Source organism: Ruditapes philippinarum, unplaced genomic scaffold (assembly GCF_026571515.1).
Source record: "Ruditapes philippinarum isolate M1 unplaced genomic scaffold, ASM2657151v2 ctg871_1_1_1_1, whole genome shotgun sequence".
Lineage (NCBI taxonomy): Eukaryota > Metazoa > Mollusca > Bivalvia > Venerida > Veneridae > Ruditapes > Ruditapes philippinarum.
The window spans coordinates 36,575-54,858 of NW_026862242.1; the positions used below are offsets into that span (position 1 = coordinate 36,575).

Genomic DNA, 18,284 nt, shown 5'->3' on the forward strand with positions numbered 1-18,284 from the left:
TCGCAAAATGTCATAAAATGTATCCATGATGCTTGGATTGTTTGTTTGTTTTTTGTTATAATTATATAAGAAATATTTTAATTATGAATTAACGTCATTATATATAATTATGATATTTGTTGTTGTTTTTTTTTTCTTTTCTTGCATGAACGTTTGAAATATATTTCACTGAGTGGACCTAAGATGCATTTCTTTCCCGAGTGGCGATGCCACCTGTGAAAATATAATAGCTGGTGTTCACGAGTAAAATATTTTATAATCTTACATGCAAAACAAATATTTTCTATTTATTTCTCGAATTTTGTTACTTTTTAACATATTGTTTACAGTTGTTTACTTGCTTCTCCTAAAGAAGCAAAATTTACATACGACACAATTTGTCGTATTACGGAAAGAGAACGCACAGATGTTTCATATTTTATTACTGATACACAAGTGTACAAGTCAACTATCAAATTCGAACTCCCCAGACTGGGCGTTCAGACTACTATTTATAATGACAGCTTGTGATAATGACAACTTAAAATGTATATACATGCACGCGTTTAGAGTTACATGTAGAACTCTCATTAATCATTTCTGACATATTATTACCACCCAGTCCAGTTTTTGCATGTACATTGTTATATATATATATATATATATAAATCAATGTCATATTTTACAGTTCACATTATGAAATAAACACATGCATTTATACTAAATTCTTTGTTGCCATCACACCATGAAATATAAACATATTGTAAAACCGTGTTCATTATTCTTTTACATAACTTATGTCTGACTAATTAAGCTGTGCAATCAACTATTCGACAAATTTATTCCTGTTGATAATTCCATTTAGTTCCGAAATATTATTTTCATCCGCATTCAAATATAGTCCGTGGCATGACCGAATGATTAACGCGTCGGACTAGTTATATCATGGTCAACCGCATGGTTTCGAACACCGTCAAGGGCAAATCATTGTTTCCTTGAGTAAAAAATTTAACACACATTGTTCAGTACTGGTTGCTTCCAGGAACGAATTCGAAAGTGTGTCAATAAGCTTATAGCTTCCTACACAATAGAAATAAAATAAATTCTGTATAAACCAATTATAGTCCGGCTACATTGAAAATTGTCAAAAGTAATTTCACTTTGAAAATAACCAAAATTTTAATATACATATAATCTCAAATTTCACTGCAAATCATGTAAAAAACTTCTTCCTACAGTTTAAGCACATATTTTGCTTCTAACAACCAAATTCTTTTTGAATCTATGTGTTGTTGCACATAGTTAAAAGTTAACGGTATAACTCATTTTCTTATCTTCCTTTTATTTTGTTTGTCAAGTGAAACGATAAATTTTGAAAATAAACATTTTAACACAATTAGCTATTTTTTCGGGATCATCAGCAAACTACTTGGTCTTGAGTAAAGCAGTTAATATTGTGGGCAATTGCACCCTTTCCTATCATCATATAATGCAGGAGGATGTTTGTCGCAAAGTAGTTACATACTTTTGTATCTACTTTTGAGGTAATGCTATTTTTCGTCATATTTTGATTTCAAATTTGGAGATGCTTTTTTTAGTTATGTTGATCATAATTCATTAACCTTCATATTATCTTACGTTTTAATATTCTAAAACAATATTTAAAGTATATAATAACTGCGTTATTTTGTTCTAAATATTCCATTTTAAATAAAGTTTATGAATTGTAATATTTCTAGATTTGGACAGAATGAAGGGACAGAAAATACTTCAGCTCGTCGTACATATCGTACCAATTACTACGTAGTACAAGACCAATTCTTATCAATGACAATTTGTTTGCTATTATTTCATAGCTAAATAAAACAAATCTCAAGGAACATAATTGAGACACAATTTTCTTTCTGTTCATAAATGAAATAAAATTCTGCTGTTAATGAAATAAAATTCAGAATTAGTTTGATGAAATAGTCATTTTAGTCATTCCTGCATTTAAATAATCAAATGTAGAAATCAATTAATTTCATAATACACCTAAATTAGGGTAAATATAAATCACGTCTTTTATATACCCTTTATAAATGAATTGCGTTTTAAGGATGACGTCATATGTTTATAACGAACCAGATATTCTTAATATTTCACATACAGTTATCGCAGGTGTAAGCGGCTTTCCTGTTATTTATGAAAACTTACTAAAGTTAAATCAAAGATTTATTTTTGAATGTTAAGAAGCATTCAGATATTAGAAAAGGGAAATGTATCCTCTCATTTACATTATATGTAATTTATTAAGTATATATTTTTATTGATATATTTATCTATTTTTTGTTGTTTACGGTTTACGCCGCAATGGTAATAATCATATAATTTATTTTAACAAATGTACTTGTATATAGGCCAGACCATTTTGATTCCTGACAGTAAAATGAAAAGGAAGCTATGTATCGAACTGAATACTGCATTTATAAATGATTATTCGCCGTCTTCACTGCCAAATTCATAGTCATTGTTTATTGGCTGCATTGTCTTTTCTCGACTTTTAGTGTCGAACAATGTATTTGCTTTGACAGCTTCATGATTATCACTATTGTTGTCTTTGAATACGGCATAATCGTTGCTTGGTTGAAGCATAGATTGGAATTTACTTCCTTCTGCAGTGTGATACAAATCATGTCCTTCAGCGGCTAGGGCTTCCTTTGTGTTCCCAACTCCTACAGCGTTGTCAGATCTTACACCGAGAACAGCGTATTCGTTATTGCTATTTAAATTATGTTTGTTCCTTTTGTTGTCATGCGTTGTATCATACAATTCCTCTATGCATTCGGTTTTCTTCACAGCCGACTTTACTTTGTTAACAACAGCATAATCACTGTTGCCACTTGACGGTTTGTTACTTTTGTTAGCATGTAAAGTATCATTGGCCTCAAAGCACTTGTTGTTCGCCTTTGCAGATTTGATCACACTATAGTCATTGTCAATGGCAGATATGTTTTCATCATCGTCATATGCAGTACCATATAGTTTTCCGGTATCATCACCAGCTTGTTGTTTTGGTTTGTAAGGCTGGGCGTAAATAACAGCTGAAATAGACGAAATAAGAGTACACTATATAACATTGTAGTCATAAGTAATTTGACATTGTTAACATAAGGCATTTGACTGATTTGTTTCGCCTTCTGTTCCAAATGTATTTTCTGCGACGTATCAAACAATCGCTTTTGGTATGTAAAGCGTAAAATTAATTGTACTTTATCTAAAACGCACGGGTTACTTTCCAAATGGTTGTAATTGACACCGATCCATTTTCAATAATGTGAGTTGGCCACTAAATGCATGATTGATGGTCACGAGAAATTGCGTTACTATCAGATCGTAAAGCGTATTAACCCATTACCTCATGAGCATTTTGTGAAAAATGGCTGTTTTCATTGAAAAATCTCCCGTTACAATTTCAAATTGCTGTAATACTTAAAAACTGCTTCAACACTACTCAAACTTAGCACAAATATTAAATGGACCATTGCCCTTGTAACAACATGCTCAGGCTTAAATTTTCTGTTACCATGGCAACGAGGGGACATCTCAAAATTGCCAAAAATCACTATTTTGCGTTGATTTTTTCCATCAAAATTGATTTCAAAGTGCTGCAACTTCTCAATGGATTGAGATAGAGTCAAATGCTTTTAAGCGTTGGTTACACGTTACCTTATGATCAATCTGGGGTCATTTATAGCCTTTCACAAGTCAAACATTTTCTTGGCGATGAGGAGGACTCCGCTCACCTTCAACCCCCCCCCCCCCCAAACAGAAGGGGGCACATCCCCCTTCTGGCAACCCCTGATGTATCTTTTGGTTGGGGACCGCGTCGAAAAAAAGGTCACTTTTTTAACAACATTTGTCAAACAAAAATAAGTGTTGGGGACATAAATAAGGCATTTTTTCACCGTTTGAGACAACATAAAGGGGGGTAGAAAAGGCGTTAAAAGGTGTGTATATAACGTAAGGGGTTAAGCAGCTGAAATAACCATATACGAGTAGTATATTTATTGTTTATACAAGTAAAATGAATTAAAACCAAACAATTATATATTTGTCATAATAACGTAGACATACCTGACTCGTCCGTGTTATTTTGTTCAGGAATCTCTTGCATGTCCTGTACATACTCATTTTCTTCACATTTTCTGGAAGATGATAGACTTTGTCTGCAATATCAAAAGAGATATATTATAGTGAACACAAAACATATTTTAATATCGGACCTATCAATGTCTTCTTATCTCTAACAATCATCTAAAACACAATGTAACACTGAATCATGTAATTGTTTTAAGACTTTATCTTTTATTTTAAGAATCTTGAAATATTTCAGAGAACAGAATATGTTTACTTGCACTGAAACCAGTAAGTAAATTCTAAAAATAACTATAAAAGTGTACCTTCTCTTTCGTTTTATAAAGCAAATTGCTAGAACAATCAGCAAGATGACTGCAGCGAAACCAGCACCAGCAGATGCTGCAATAGTTACTACTAATTTGTTTTCTTCCGATCTTTTGATGGCTTAAACAAAAGAACAAATCATTCATAAACATGTCACTTCTGAATATATATATATTACTTACTAAAATAATACGTTGCTTTGTTTGTAAACCAGGATTAACTGGAGACTATTGCAAAAACACATGTAAATATGGAACATTTGGAGTCAATTGATATATATATATACATTACTTACTAAAATAATATGAAAATGAAAATACTAAGGTTAAGTATATTAGAGAAAATTGAGTGCTCCAACGAATTTTTATGTCCAAAACAGTTGCATTGGACACAAAGATTTCACTCTTGAAATACAAAAGAATCAAAACACAAGTACTTAAAGTATAAAATTGAACGAAGTAAGTACTATGCATCTTAATAGTATTTTTTTTTTTCGTTATGTAAACAAAATGAACTAATATTTACATTTATCTTGAAGACATCCCGATCCTTCATATCCGGCGATACAGCCATGTAGACATTCTGCTGTTAACCGATTGCAAGTAGCATTTACACATAGATTGTTGCATTTATTCTCACAACTAGCGCCATGAAATCCGTCTTTGCATCCGTACAAACAATGTCCCTGTGCATCATCACATGTACGTTTGCTTGCATTTGATTGACACGTTTGAGCACATGTTCTGTTGCAGAATGATCCATAATAGCCCATGACGCATCCAGCTAAGCAGTGCCCTGTCTCCAAGTCACAGCTGTGATTGTTGCAAGTAGCACTGCATTGTTTCTCACAATAGTCAGCGTATTTTACAGGGGAATGACATCCATTTAAACACCTCCCTGTATACCTTGCGCAAATGCGATCATTGCCGGTATTATTGCAATTACTGCTACACATTTGTGAGCAATTTTGTAAAAATGTATCACTAGTACATTCAAAACATGTCCCATCAATTTGGTTACATTTTACACAGTTTGCTGCACAATCATAATTGCACTTGTCTCCCCATTTTCCACTTACGCAACCATTTATACAAGCTCCTGATGCATCGCATATATTTTCATTACAGATATTTGGACATTTAATACATTTTCTATGATTAGCTCCAAAGGAAATGACAGGGTAATATCCACTTACACATTTTGTACAGTCCTTATAGTTGCCTGATTCATTCATGCTGCACGCTTGACAATATTGTTCTACATTATGACAATATTGGGTACAGTTCACACCATATGTTCCCTCTTTACACGTAATGTTGCAAAAGTCTCCAGTTTATCCTGGTTTACAGACAAAGCAACGTCCATCAGTAAATGAACATGATCCGTTACAACCAGATGGACACACGTGTGTACATGTTTTCTCATAGAAGCCACTCTTACAGTGTACACAATTTGATTCCGAAGTACAGTTTGAGCAATTCTCCGAGCAATTTAAAGCACAAAATGTACCGTTTAATGCAGAAGAGCAGGTATCGCATTTATCCCCTGTATACTTAGGCTTGCATCCCCCAATGCAATGCCCATTTCTGTGTGTACATTTACTATCCTTGCAGCTAGGTGGACAACTGTATTGGCAATATGGTCCGTAATATGCGTCGTTTTTACACCGTGAACAATATGTGTCTGAGATACAGAGTCCACAATTACTAGGGCACGTGTTGTTACATTCATTACCATACTTCCCATCTTTACAAGCATCACATTTACCTGCGACAAAATTCGCTGAACTACAAATACATTCGCCTGAGAGCGGCGAACAGGTATTGTTTAAACATCCTTTTCCACATGATAAATGGCATGTGTTTGTATATTAACCAGGTTTACATTCCGTACATTCTTGGCCATTAACACATGTTTTGCAATTTTCCAGACACTGTCCCGTGCATTTCTCGCCATAATACCCACGTTGACATCCTTGTACACATGTTTTATCTGAATCACAAAGGTTATTTTTACAACACGAACATTCTCCACATGCCTGCAAAGACACTCCTGAAAATATATTTAGGTCCGTTTCTTTGTTAATAAGTTTCATAAAATATATTAAGCTGGTTGGCAAGGATTAAAATGAGTTTTGCTAAACATGTGAATTGTAAAGGTATCAATAGGTGTTTTTAATATCCACCAAAGGATGCTGAAATGAGTTAACATCATCAAAATAGCATAATGTCATTTTTAACTATATGCATGGATGCATTGAATTTATAGTAATTGGGCAACTTTAAGCTTCAAATGATATGCATTTGTTGATGATATTATTTCGCTGTATTCCAATGTTAACTTTTTGATAATCGGTTTGCTTTTACTATAAAATAGATTGTCTTCTTCTTCACTACTTAACTAGTGAAAAACAACTTACCAAACTGACATATAAGCATGAAAAACGCTGATGATCTTATTCCTATCATTTTGTAACAAATATTCTCTGAACCGCTTGATAACGTAAATTTCAGTTCAATAAATGAATATTGTTTTTTTATACAAAAGCTGTTAACACGAAAGATAAAGTACAGTTAAAATATCAAAGAAAAAATGCAAATAATCTAAACGTTAATACAGATCTAATTAGTCTACTTTATTATTAAACATTTGTTGTGCACATGGAAAATTACCGTTACTTTGGTATACATTTGTATTTAATGTCCATACATAAACTTATTCATGAATTATTACAATGTTTAATTATCAAACTATGTGCGATATATAATCCTACACCTCCTTGAAAATATGTGTTTTTTATGTTTAAGCTTTATGTTATTACGATAATTAACTGCTCTTTCAAAAGAATGTGTGCATCTCTGAAATATTTTTGAAAAACACAGTGGAAGAAAATCTAAATATATTTCTACGTAAAAACTTTCAAGTAAACATTGTTAAAATGAAAACATACATTTACATTGCATCTGTACATGAAGGAAGCAACTGATACTGGAAGCGGCGGTGAGTATTACTAAGTCTATTTTCCACAAAAAAGACCAAACTTAGAAAAACAAATCTTGAATAAAGTGGAAACACAATTTTACTCGTAGGTTCGTTGCATTAGTGAAATAAATGAAACATATAACCGGTATAATAATAAATATATAAAGTATCATGACCAATTCCAAATTATTTGGCTTGATTTTCCTTAGCTAGAAAGAATCAAACAATAATAACAATTATTATTTGATACAGATGTTTTGTATCTTCAAAGCTATATCATCAAATTAACTATTTGTCTATATCAGTTATCGTATAAAAACATTTTTTTAATATTTTTAAACCTGTCATAGAAACAGACGTATTTTTTCTTAAATTTAAGATGACAATGTTGAAAAGTTTAAAGGCCTAGTTAAGACGGAAGACTATTGTGGTCTTTTCAACTTGGTCGATTTAATTAATATAAACACTTAAACATAAGATTAATTCATTACTGTAAAAAATGATAACAAATACCTCTTAAATTATAAAATATCCTGATATTTCATGTGTTCACTTCGTCTGTACTATTAATCTGAAAAGTTTTAAAGAATGCAAGGTAACTTCCTTGTTCATTCGATCCTGACATTTATAAAAACACATTTTGTATTATATTTGTCAAAACTCTAATTTGATATTCCTTTCATTATCTGTGTACTGTTGAAACATATACACCAACAATACTTTCTAAAAAGTTTTAAAGTATGCGCGGTAACTTCCTTGTTCATTCAAGTATGTAGTTTTAAATATATATTTTGTATAATATTGTTATAGCTCGAATTCGCTATTCTTTTCATTATGTGTGTAAATCAATATTGACATAAAGGAGTGTCGGTAATTCATACATACAAGTATACTATTTCTCGTCTATTTCTATAACCTTAACCATTATTAATAAATATACATTCAACATTTAACAACGTTACAGCTTGAATGTAGAGTGTTCGCTTCATGAGTGAAGAGATCCCTGGTTCGAATCCTGGATGAAGAAATTTTATTATCATTATTATTATTATTATTATTATTATTATTATTATTATTATTATTATTATTATTATTATCATTATATTTCTTCTTCTTTTTCTTCTTCTTCTTATTATTATTATTATTATTATTATTATTATTATTATTATTATTATTATTATTATTATCATGAATCATTTTATATGTTATTTATCATATTAACTGAAGGAACTTTATTGTAATTGTTAAAACTGCGAAACATAGATAAACTGTGTTAGTTTATGAATCAGATCGAAGAAAAAAAAATACAAAAAAAGTTGTACATGTAGGAGATGAATACTTGTTTGCCCTTGTCCACTCAACTGTATCCTTCTCAAACTTAAATTTAATGATCGCCCTTATTCTGTTTTCTAAGAGTCAAAATTATATTCTTTTGAAAGGTGTTTGTCGGCTTTTTACGCGTTTTTTTTTTCTTTTTGAAGCGTTATAATTAACCACATTAATTGACGTGGTGAATCCCTCCGCATTAACAATTCCTTCCTTGATGAAAGATATTCAAGAAAGTTTTTTTATTTGTTTTGTTGTTTTTATTATTTGAGTCATTTTCTATTAATGAATATTTACAAAACAATTGCATAATCTATGATATTTATTTAGTTTCCATCTATTGACTTATTTATTTTCTTTTTCATATCAGCACATCTACCATTTTAACCAGTTTAACATGAGATGAGATGCCTAAACTGGGATTTGAACTCTAGAACTCTCGCTTCTTAAGCCAGCATGTAAACCCCTCGTCCACGGTGAAGTCATAAGATAACAACCTGAAGAAAACAATATCATTCTAAATTAGGGTTTGTAATTTCGACATTTTTTGTTCACGGTAAACCTGGTGTTTAACACTGATGTAAATAATCATAGAGTTTAAAATTAGCATGTATATCTATAAGAATAACACTATATTAGAAATCTTTGACCAATCGGGAACTATTTTTTCTTTACGAAAAATTAATGCGCCTGTCATTTGACAATCTTTACGCAATAATCTCCGCTTAACTTTTCGGCGTTAGTGTACATAGAGGGAAGTAACCGATTTGAGGAGATTAGACTATTTTCGGTAATTGCAATTAAGCACATCATGATCTGAAATCTCGCTACCTATATTTGTTGACGACCCAAACAAATAATAATTATGGTATCCGATTGTAAGCTCTCTTTGACGTGTAATTGTTTTATTTTTTTAATGAAACTCTAATACTGTTAATAAACACTGTAATTGAATGCTTAGAAACTCGTGGCCACGACTGGGCTATCTCGTGGTCACGACTTAGTAACTCGTGGCCACGACTTAGTAACTCGTGGCCACAACATAGTATCTCGTGGTCACGACTTAGCTATCCCGCGGCCACGACTATGTAACTCGTGGCCACGACTTAGTAACTCGTGGCCACGGCAAAGTATCTCGTAACCACGACTTAGCTATCTCGTGGCCACGACAAAGTAACTCGTGGCCACGACTTAGTAATTCGTGGTCACGACATAGTATCTCGTGGCCACGACAAAGTAACTCGTGGCCACGACTTAGTAACTCGTGGTCACGACATAGTATCTCGTAGCCACGACTTAGCTAACTCGTGGCCCAGACTTTGTAACTCGTGGCCATGCACGACTTAGCTAGACAAATAAAAACACACATATGTCACCTTTGTACTACCATAGTTTCTTTATATATAAAGTCAATGACTAATGTGACTCATGCAATTTCTATAAATATCTTTCGGAATTAATAGTAAGTATCTAATTGACAAAAGGTGTGGGACTGTCTATATAATTGTGTTGTTGTATTTTATCTTAAACTTTTTTTCTAAATCAGGTATTGGTCAGTTACTATTATTATAGACACATTTTTGAAATGTAAAGCTAAACAGCTAGACAAGTACACTTTGACATTGTGAAATAAAAGATCTGTTTGGATCAATTAATATGGGTCATGCGTGTAAGCTCTCTCTTAAACACAACGAATTGAGTTTAAATGTGAAATTATACTTTAACGGAAGACTGAAGATGTAAAAAAAAGGTCAAGTTTAATGAATGAATGAAAAAGGAAGTGAAATTTATATTACAAAAAAAACACGCTACATTGTTAAAAATTATCGGATCATCTTCTCGGATTACTAATTTGTTTTCACTTTTTTATCAAGCGGAGTGATTTAATACCTAAAATTCATCATTTTCATAAATTTGTTTGGACATTTAAGTGCACTTTCCAAGGTAAATATTTAAATCGCCATAGCTGATTATGTAGCAGTATTCTATCGGCATACCACACGCTCCATGGATTTATTGAGCTATTATAAATATCACAAATAACTCTGAAGAAAACAAATGTCATCTTTCCATCACGCAAAATGTGTCAATAGGTATACATTTATTTACAATATCCGAAATGTATTTGTTTTAGTATGTCTGTCAAACACATTGTGCTTATCATTTTTCAAGCAATTATGATACCACCTGTTGCTTACTGTTTATTAATTCTTACTTTTTTCGTTAGTGACAATATTCAAATGCAGGTTTTGATTTTGTCTATTTGATATTCATATAACTCTGAGTATTAGATATATTACTATATATATATATATATATAAATCGTTTTGAACACAATGACATTCTGAAAAATACTTAAGCCCTACCGCAGGTATAACATGCTGTAAAGTATTAAAAATATCTTTTTCAAAGTTCATAGCTTATACTGTAATAAAAATTCAATACCGTTTGTATGAAGTAAAAAGGGCAGATAAATTCAACTTAAAAACAGGCATATTCTTCTTTTTTATCTTTCTATAATTGTGAATTTGAACGAGCATATTTTAAAGCTTTAATTATCCTTATCTTTATGTAGTTGAAAGTAATAATTATTTCAACTTTACTTTAAAAAAATGTCAAGTTTTTTTTGTAAGGTTACAGCTTGACTTCAATAAAAAAAATTAAGAGATCACATTACTTAAAACGGGCGTTATCACAGTTATAGTTTTTTACCTAACTTAAAATAGTGAGAATAATGAATCCCTATAGAACACACGAACGATTTATTTACAGTTGATATCCGTTGTACCATCATGGCGAGGCAAGTCCTGGTGTTTCTGTTTACAGTATTTTACATTGGTAAGATAATTGAACTATGTAAAAACAAGTACTCTTACTACATGTTAGATTACAGTGCTAACAAGATGCATTCAATGTAAACAAAATTGTAGCATATTTTTCTAAGAATGTTAAGTAAAGGATATACAACTATCATAACTTTTGAATATTTTTTTTATAAAATATTTAAACATTTCAATCATTTTTAATAAGTTTAAAGTCGTTTCTTAAAAAATTTCAAAACAAGAATGTTCCTGTTATTTAAAATTCATTAATATTGTATGCCAACTGATTATCAAGTAGTAAATTCCATAGATTAACAGGTTTAGCAATGATTCCTTGCACTCAGTAAGGAAACAAATTAAGTTTTATTACAGGTTCTTTTGAACGTTTTTTTTTCCAAAATCAATATATTATTTTGTGGATATATAATTATTATTCAAATAAATAAACAATAATAATTAAACCATTTAAATTAGTTATTATTATGTATTTATGGTAATAAAAAAAACCTTTGTCAAGGAACATAAAAGTAAAAAGTCAACCAGACATATGATTTTGTAGGATTATCGGTGCAGGCGTGCTCAGAATGCGAATGCTGTAAAAATGGACATCTGTCTTGTGATTCAAATAAAATTTGCATAAGTGGATGTAAAGCTGGTTATTATGGCGAGAAATGCACAGAGAAGTGTCTTGAAAATTGTAGAAACTGTGCTAATGGTAATGAATGTACAGAGTGTCGACCTGGTTATTATACCAACAAATGTAAATTACTATGTGGGAAAGGTTGTGTTTACAATTCATGCTCACTTTCATCAGGAGAATGTTCTTGTAAATCGGCTAATTTTGTCAAAGGTAGATGTGAAACTTGTTTGGGAAATAAGTATGGCGATGAATGTAATAAAACGTGTCCAAGTAACTGTGGCTCTTGTATATCAGAAACAGAATGTTCATGGTGTCAACACACGGTTTATTACGGATCATATTGTCAGTATAGATGTTCTGTTGGTTGTGTCAATGGCAGATGTAATAAAGGAAATGGACATTGTACTTGGGGATGCAAATCTAATTTTGTCGGAGATAAATGTGACATGTGCTCGCCTACATTATACGGACCCTTTTGCGATTTGAATTGCACAGAAAATTGTTCAGCATGCTTTTCGAAAACAAATTGTACAAAATGTAAATCAGGATTTTATGGAGAATTATGTACAAATACCTGTCCGTTTGTTTGTATAGGAAACTGTTCTTTTGCTGATGGACGCTGTCTTGAGTGTAAACCAGGTTTTTCCGGAGACTTTTGCAATATTGCATGTAACGATGGAAAGTACGGTGTTGATTGTTCGAAATTATGTCGTGATAAAGATGTGAATTGCCAAATGTGTATTGTAAATCAATTAGGTGACTATGGTTGTTGCACAAAAAATGTATCAGCAATGATAACAGACCGAGAAGGCTTTAGCGTGGGGACACTGATAGGCTGTATAATTGGATCATTTCTCGCTGGTGGTATTGTTGCAGTGTCAACTTTGTTTGCCTGCATTACATTGAGGCGAAGGTTTGTTTCATACTTGATATTTTTCATCATATTTGTATTTAAATTTTAAGATGCCTGTTATTGTACTGCTATTATGAATTATTCATCTTCATAATAACTTGCGTTTAAATATTCCAAAACAAGATTTAGAGTATTTTCTTTGCTGCAAGATTTTATTCTATATATTTCCATTATTATTTATTTGTAGGTTTGGAAAAAAAGGAGAAACAGAAAACAATATAGCTCCTGGTAAATATAACATCAGTGGTATATTGCAAATTCATTAAAACGTTCTTGTTTTTCTAAATTAAAATAAACTCAGGAATATAATTAAGACATGGTTTTCCACCAATTTTAAATATGAAACTTTGTTTATTTTCATGAGATAGCATCGTTAAAGTCATTCTTACATATAAATAATTATATGTTATAATAAATTAATTTGATGATATACCCTAATACGGGTTCTAAGAAATAACGTAAAGACGCCCTTTACAAATAAGTTGCGTGATAAGAATGACGTCATATGTTAATAACGAATCAGATATTATTTATATTTCATACAGATATCACACATGAAGACGGCTCTCCTGTTGCATATGACGATTTTAATTCACGTGTCGACATAGCATACAGTCAGATTTCTTCAAATCAGCAGATATCACCACAAGAAGCTGTTTATGTTAACACTAGATTTTAACGAACTACTAGTATTGACGATGATGTTTGTGACAAAAGAATCCTTTAGTAGTTTAAATAATTTGGTTAACTTTTGAATAATGCAGATGCTTTTCCCAAAGTAAAACTGAAGACTGAAAAACTTTTACACTATAAATGCAAAATATTTTTGATGCTTAAAGTGATATGATTGGTATGCACGTGTTTCTATTGACTGTGTAACTTTAAACATCGTAAATATGGTAGCAATTTAAAAGCAATGTGTATTCTGATCGATCAAATTTTTCGTTTTGTTAACACTATTTTGTGTTACGATTTATTATATAAATCATCCATGGTTAATATCAAACAATTTTTAACAAAAATATAAATTACCTAAACTTATTAAATAAATTAAAATATCAAATTAACATAATGACACATAATGGGATAAACTCTTGCAGCTTCTTGATTAAAATGTTATTTTTGTATATTCTTGTATAAAACGGAAAATAAAATATATATTAACTAATAAAAAGGAAAGGATGAAACACGGCGATCGGCCTTTATAAGGGTTTTTACATGTATCTAGATAAATCAACTGATATAACCTCAAAAAATACAGTAAATCTAGCATAACCCACGGCGATAAGCCTTTTAGAGGGTTATTTTCTCAAGTTAACCTACGTTGAAAGCCTCAGCTCACACAACTCACGATGATATGCCTGTTAGAGGGTTTTTATTTTAAGTCAAACAACGGCGATAGACTCAGGGAATATATTTAAGCTTATTAAACCTTCGGTGATAGGCCTTTAAGATGTTTCCAATCGCAAGAAAACCGACGATGATAGCCTCAGGGAATATACTCAAGCTCATATAACCAACAACATAAGCATTTAAGGGTGTTTTCATCGCAATTAAACCCACGCCGATAGGCACGGACAATTCAGTTAGGCAGACACAACCCGCAGTGATAGCCTTTTAGAGGGTTCTTACCACAATAACATGCACGGTGATACCTTCAGCGAATACTGTAGGGCTCGCACAACCCAATGTAACACATGTTACTAGCCTCATTGAACAAAGAAAAACTCACACACCCAATGGTACTAAGCCTTTTAGAGGGTTCTTGGCGTAATAAAACCCACAGTTAAAGCCTCAGAATTTATTGTATAGCTCATATGACCTACTGTGAACGTTTATTTTTAGAGCGTTCTTTCGCAATGAAACCCACGGTGATAGCCTCAGGAAATACTGTAAAACTCAAATAACACAAGGTTGCATGCTAATAATAGGGTCCCCGAGGAATAGAGTAAAGCTCACATTACCCATATGTGTATGCCTTTAAGAGAGTACTTATGACATTGTAGCACACGGTGATTACCTAATTAAATACTTTAAAGCTCACTAAACCAACGGTGATCGGGAATAAACCCACAGCGATAGCCACCGTGAAGGGAGAGAACTCTCACAAACTAAAAAGATAAGCCTTTATAGGGTTCCTGTCGTAATGAAACCTGCGGTGATAGTCAATGCAAACACAGTAAAGCTCTCACAATAAACGGCCGGCGTTAAGCATTTTTATAGCTTCTCACCTGCATGAATCCTACTGTTGTTTTTTATTTCAATCAAAAACAAGGTGATAGCCTCAAACACTATTGGTTATCTCATACAATCCACGGTGATAGACCTTTCAGAGGGTTTTTTCACAATGAAACCCGTGGTTACAGATATGCAGAAAAGCTCAAACAACCCATAGTGATAGGTCTTTAAGAGAGTTCTTATTGCAAAAAAACAGCGGTGATATCCTCAGGGAATAGGGTACAGCTTTGGCAAAACCCACTGTGAAAGACGGTATATATCGCAATCAAACACAAGGTGACAGCCTCAACGAATACTGTTAATCTCACACAACCAACAGTGATAGGCTCCTTAGAGGGTTCGAATTCAACGTAGTTAAGCTTAAAATGAAGATTTTATTGTGATTAATACACGTAAAGATGTAATGATAATTCTATGAAGTAAATAATGTTTTTGTCAATGATTAGTCAGTATCTAGTTCACAAAAATCATAGTCATTGTTTCCTGGTCGCATTTTCTTATCGGTTGCAGTGTCATATAATGCACTAGCTTTGTCATTTCCATGTTTATTCCCATTGTTGGAATTAAATACAGCATAATCGTTGCTTAGATGAGACATGGTTTTGTGTTTCCCTCCTTCTGCAGAGTCGTACACATCATCTGGCTGTGCCAGGTTTGATTTGCCGAAGCCTTTAGTGTTGTCAGATCTTACACTGAGTACGGCATATTCATTATTGCTACTTAAAGGTTGTTTGTTCTTTTTGTTGTCATGCGTTGTATCATATACTTCCTCAAAACATTCGTTTTCTTTCACAGGCGACTTTCCTTTGTTTACCACAGCATAATCATTGTTGCCACTTAACGGTTTGTTATCGTGTGCAATATCACAAACCTCAAAACTCTTTCTTTTCTCATTGGCAGATGTTCCTATGTTTACCACACTATAGCCATTGTCAATAGCAGGTATTTTTTTATCACCGTCATATGCAGTGTCATATTCTTTCCCGGCATCACCACCAGCTTCCTGTTTTGGTTTGAAAGGCTTGGCGTATATAACACCTGGAATAAACGATAAAATATTGAGTATTATACATGTATATAACCCAACAGATACAGGAAAAGTGATCAAATTATCAATATAAAAATTATTCTTTAAACAAGAAATGCCTCTCCACAGGTTTTTTGGGGGGTATTTAAAGGAAGAAAAATTGTAGAATGTAAAACAAAACAATTGAAACAAACCTGGTTCTTCTTCGTTATTTCGTTTAGGAATCTCTTTCAAATCAAGTTCATTATCGTTTTCCTCGCATTTTGACTGAGCGGATGGTTTTTGTCTGAAATAAAGAAGCCGAAAATGATTATTGTTAATTGCTGAAAATGAACATAATATTCATTAAACAGAACGCGGTAGTTGTTCTTTAAACAATTTAAAATAATTTGACAATAGTCCAGCACCGTTTTATTTAATATAACAGTTAAACAAAGATTCAGATATCTTGCCAAACGTTAAATTCTGCTTTAATCTTACGGCTTAAAAAGCTAGGCTTTGACAAAATTAAAACATAAGATGTAAATGAACAAACAACAATATATTTCGAAACAAAAAATATTTGGAACCAATCAGACTAGAGGATATACCTTCTATTCCGTTTTATGAAGCAAATTACTAGGATCACCAGCAAGACTTTAACAGCAACACCAGCACCGGCAGATGCTACAATAACAATGTTTTGTTTCTTTTCTTCTGATTCAGCACGTTTGATAGCTAAAAATAAAGAACAAAACATTCAAATGAATTGTTTTCAAATAAGTGATGATCTATTTAATTGAACAGAATTGGTACCATCAGAAAAGAATAGTTAAAAAGGAATTGAGGCTTCAGGTATACGGTTCCCAAGTTTAAATCAAGAAAAAAATAACGGAGCATATTTATATAAAGAGATAGTATAATCAAATATATTTAATATCTACATTTACCCAGAACACATTTCAGTCCTTCATACCCGCCAATACAACCATGCAGACATTCGGCTGTTATCTGGTTGCAAGTAACATTTACAAAGTGATTGCTGCAGGTGTCGTTACATTTGTTTCCATGAAATCCGTCTGTGCATCCAAATGTGCAATGTCCGTTTATGTCGTCACATATCCGCTTGCTTTCATTTGATTTACATGTATCAGCACATCTATAGTCGCAAAACGATCCATAGTGGTTCATTACACATCCTCCTAAGCATTTACCAGTTTCCCAGTCGCAACTTTGGTTGATACATGTCTTACTACATTGTTTATCACAGTGTTCCCCATATTTTGTGATCGATCTACATCCTCTTAAACATTTCCCTGTATCTTTGGCACAAGTTCGGCCATTGTCCGTCGTATTGCAGTTTGAGTTACAGTTGTGTGAACAGTCTTCTAAGAAAGTGTCCTTAGTACATTCCGAACATTTACCATCCTTCTGATCGCATTCTACACAGTTTGTTTTGCAATCTATCTTGCACTTATCTCCCCATTTCCCTCGAACGCATCCCTGTTTACATGATCCTGTTGAATTGCATATATTATCTTTACAGTTATGTGGACATATTTTACATATGTTATAATTATATCCAACGGGTGTTACCGGATAGTAGGCATCGTTACACATTTTACAGCCACCATAAATACCGTTTTCACCTGTGTTACACTCTTGGCAGTAACTGTCTACATCCTGACATAGTTTGGAACAATTAACACCATATGTCCCATCTTTGCATGTGCTGTTACAAGATTCTCCGAATAATCCCGGTTTACACACTATGCATCGGCCATCAGAAAGTAAACAATTGCCATTACAACCATGTGGGCAGGTTTTTGTACATGTTTCACCGTAAAAGCCGGGCTTACACTGTGTGCAATTTGTTTTTGAAATACACGTATAACAATTCTCTGTACAAATTAAATCACAAGTATAACTGTATAA

General features: G+C 32.5%; 2 protein-coding genes across 2 annotated transcripts in view; one reads left to right on the plus strand and one right to left on the minus strand.

Moving 5' to 3' along the window:
* The window catches only part of LOC132718375 (multiple epidermal growth factor-like domains protein 11), a 48,234-nt gene that overhangs the window by 5,699 nt on the left and 24,251 nt on the right, over positions 1 to 18,284 (plus strand). Inside the window, exons 3-6 of the mRNA XM_060702068.1 lie at positions 4,355 to 4,386; positions 12,112 to 13,105; positions 13,293 to 13,333; positions 13,651 to 13,766. Of these exons, the coding sequence (XP_060558051.1) occupies positions 4,355 to 4,386; positions 12,112 to 13,105; positions 13,293 to 13,333; positions 13,651 to 13,766 (1,183 nt within the window). The remainder of the gene's footprint in view (positions 1 to 4,354; positions 4,387 to 12,111; positions 13,106 to 13,292; positions 13,334 to 13,650; positions 13,767 to 18,284) is intronic.
* On the minus strand, positions 2,180 to 6,443 carry LOC132718391 (delta-like protein D). The gene is made up of 4 exons (XM_060702087.1): positions 4,948 to 6,443; positions 4,422 to 4,542; positions 4,096 to 4,187; positions 2,180 to 3,062 (listed from the first exon to the last, which is right to left on the minus strand). Exons 1-4 carry the CDS (start codon positions 5,654 to 5,656, stop codon positions 2,455 to 2,457), a joined length of 1,530 nt encoding a protein of 509 aa, XP_060558070.1. The 5' UTR covers positions 5,657 to 6,443; the 3' UTR covers positions 2,180 to 2,454.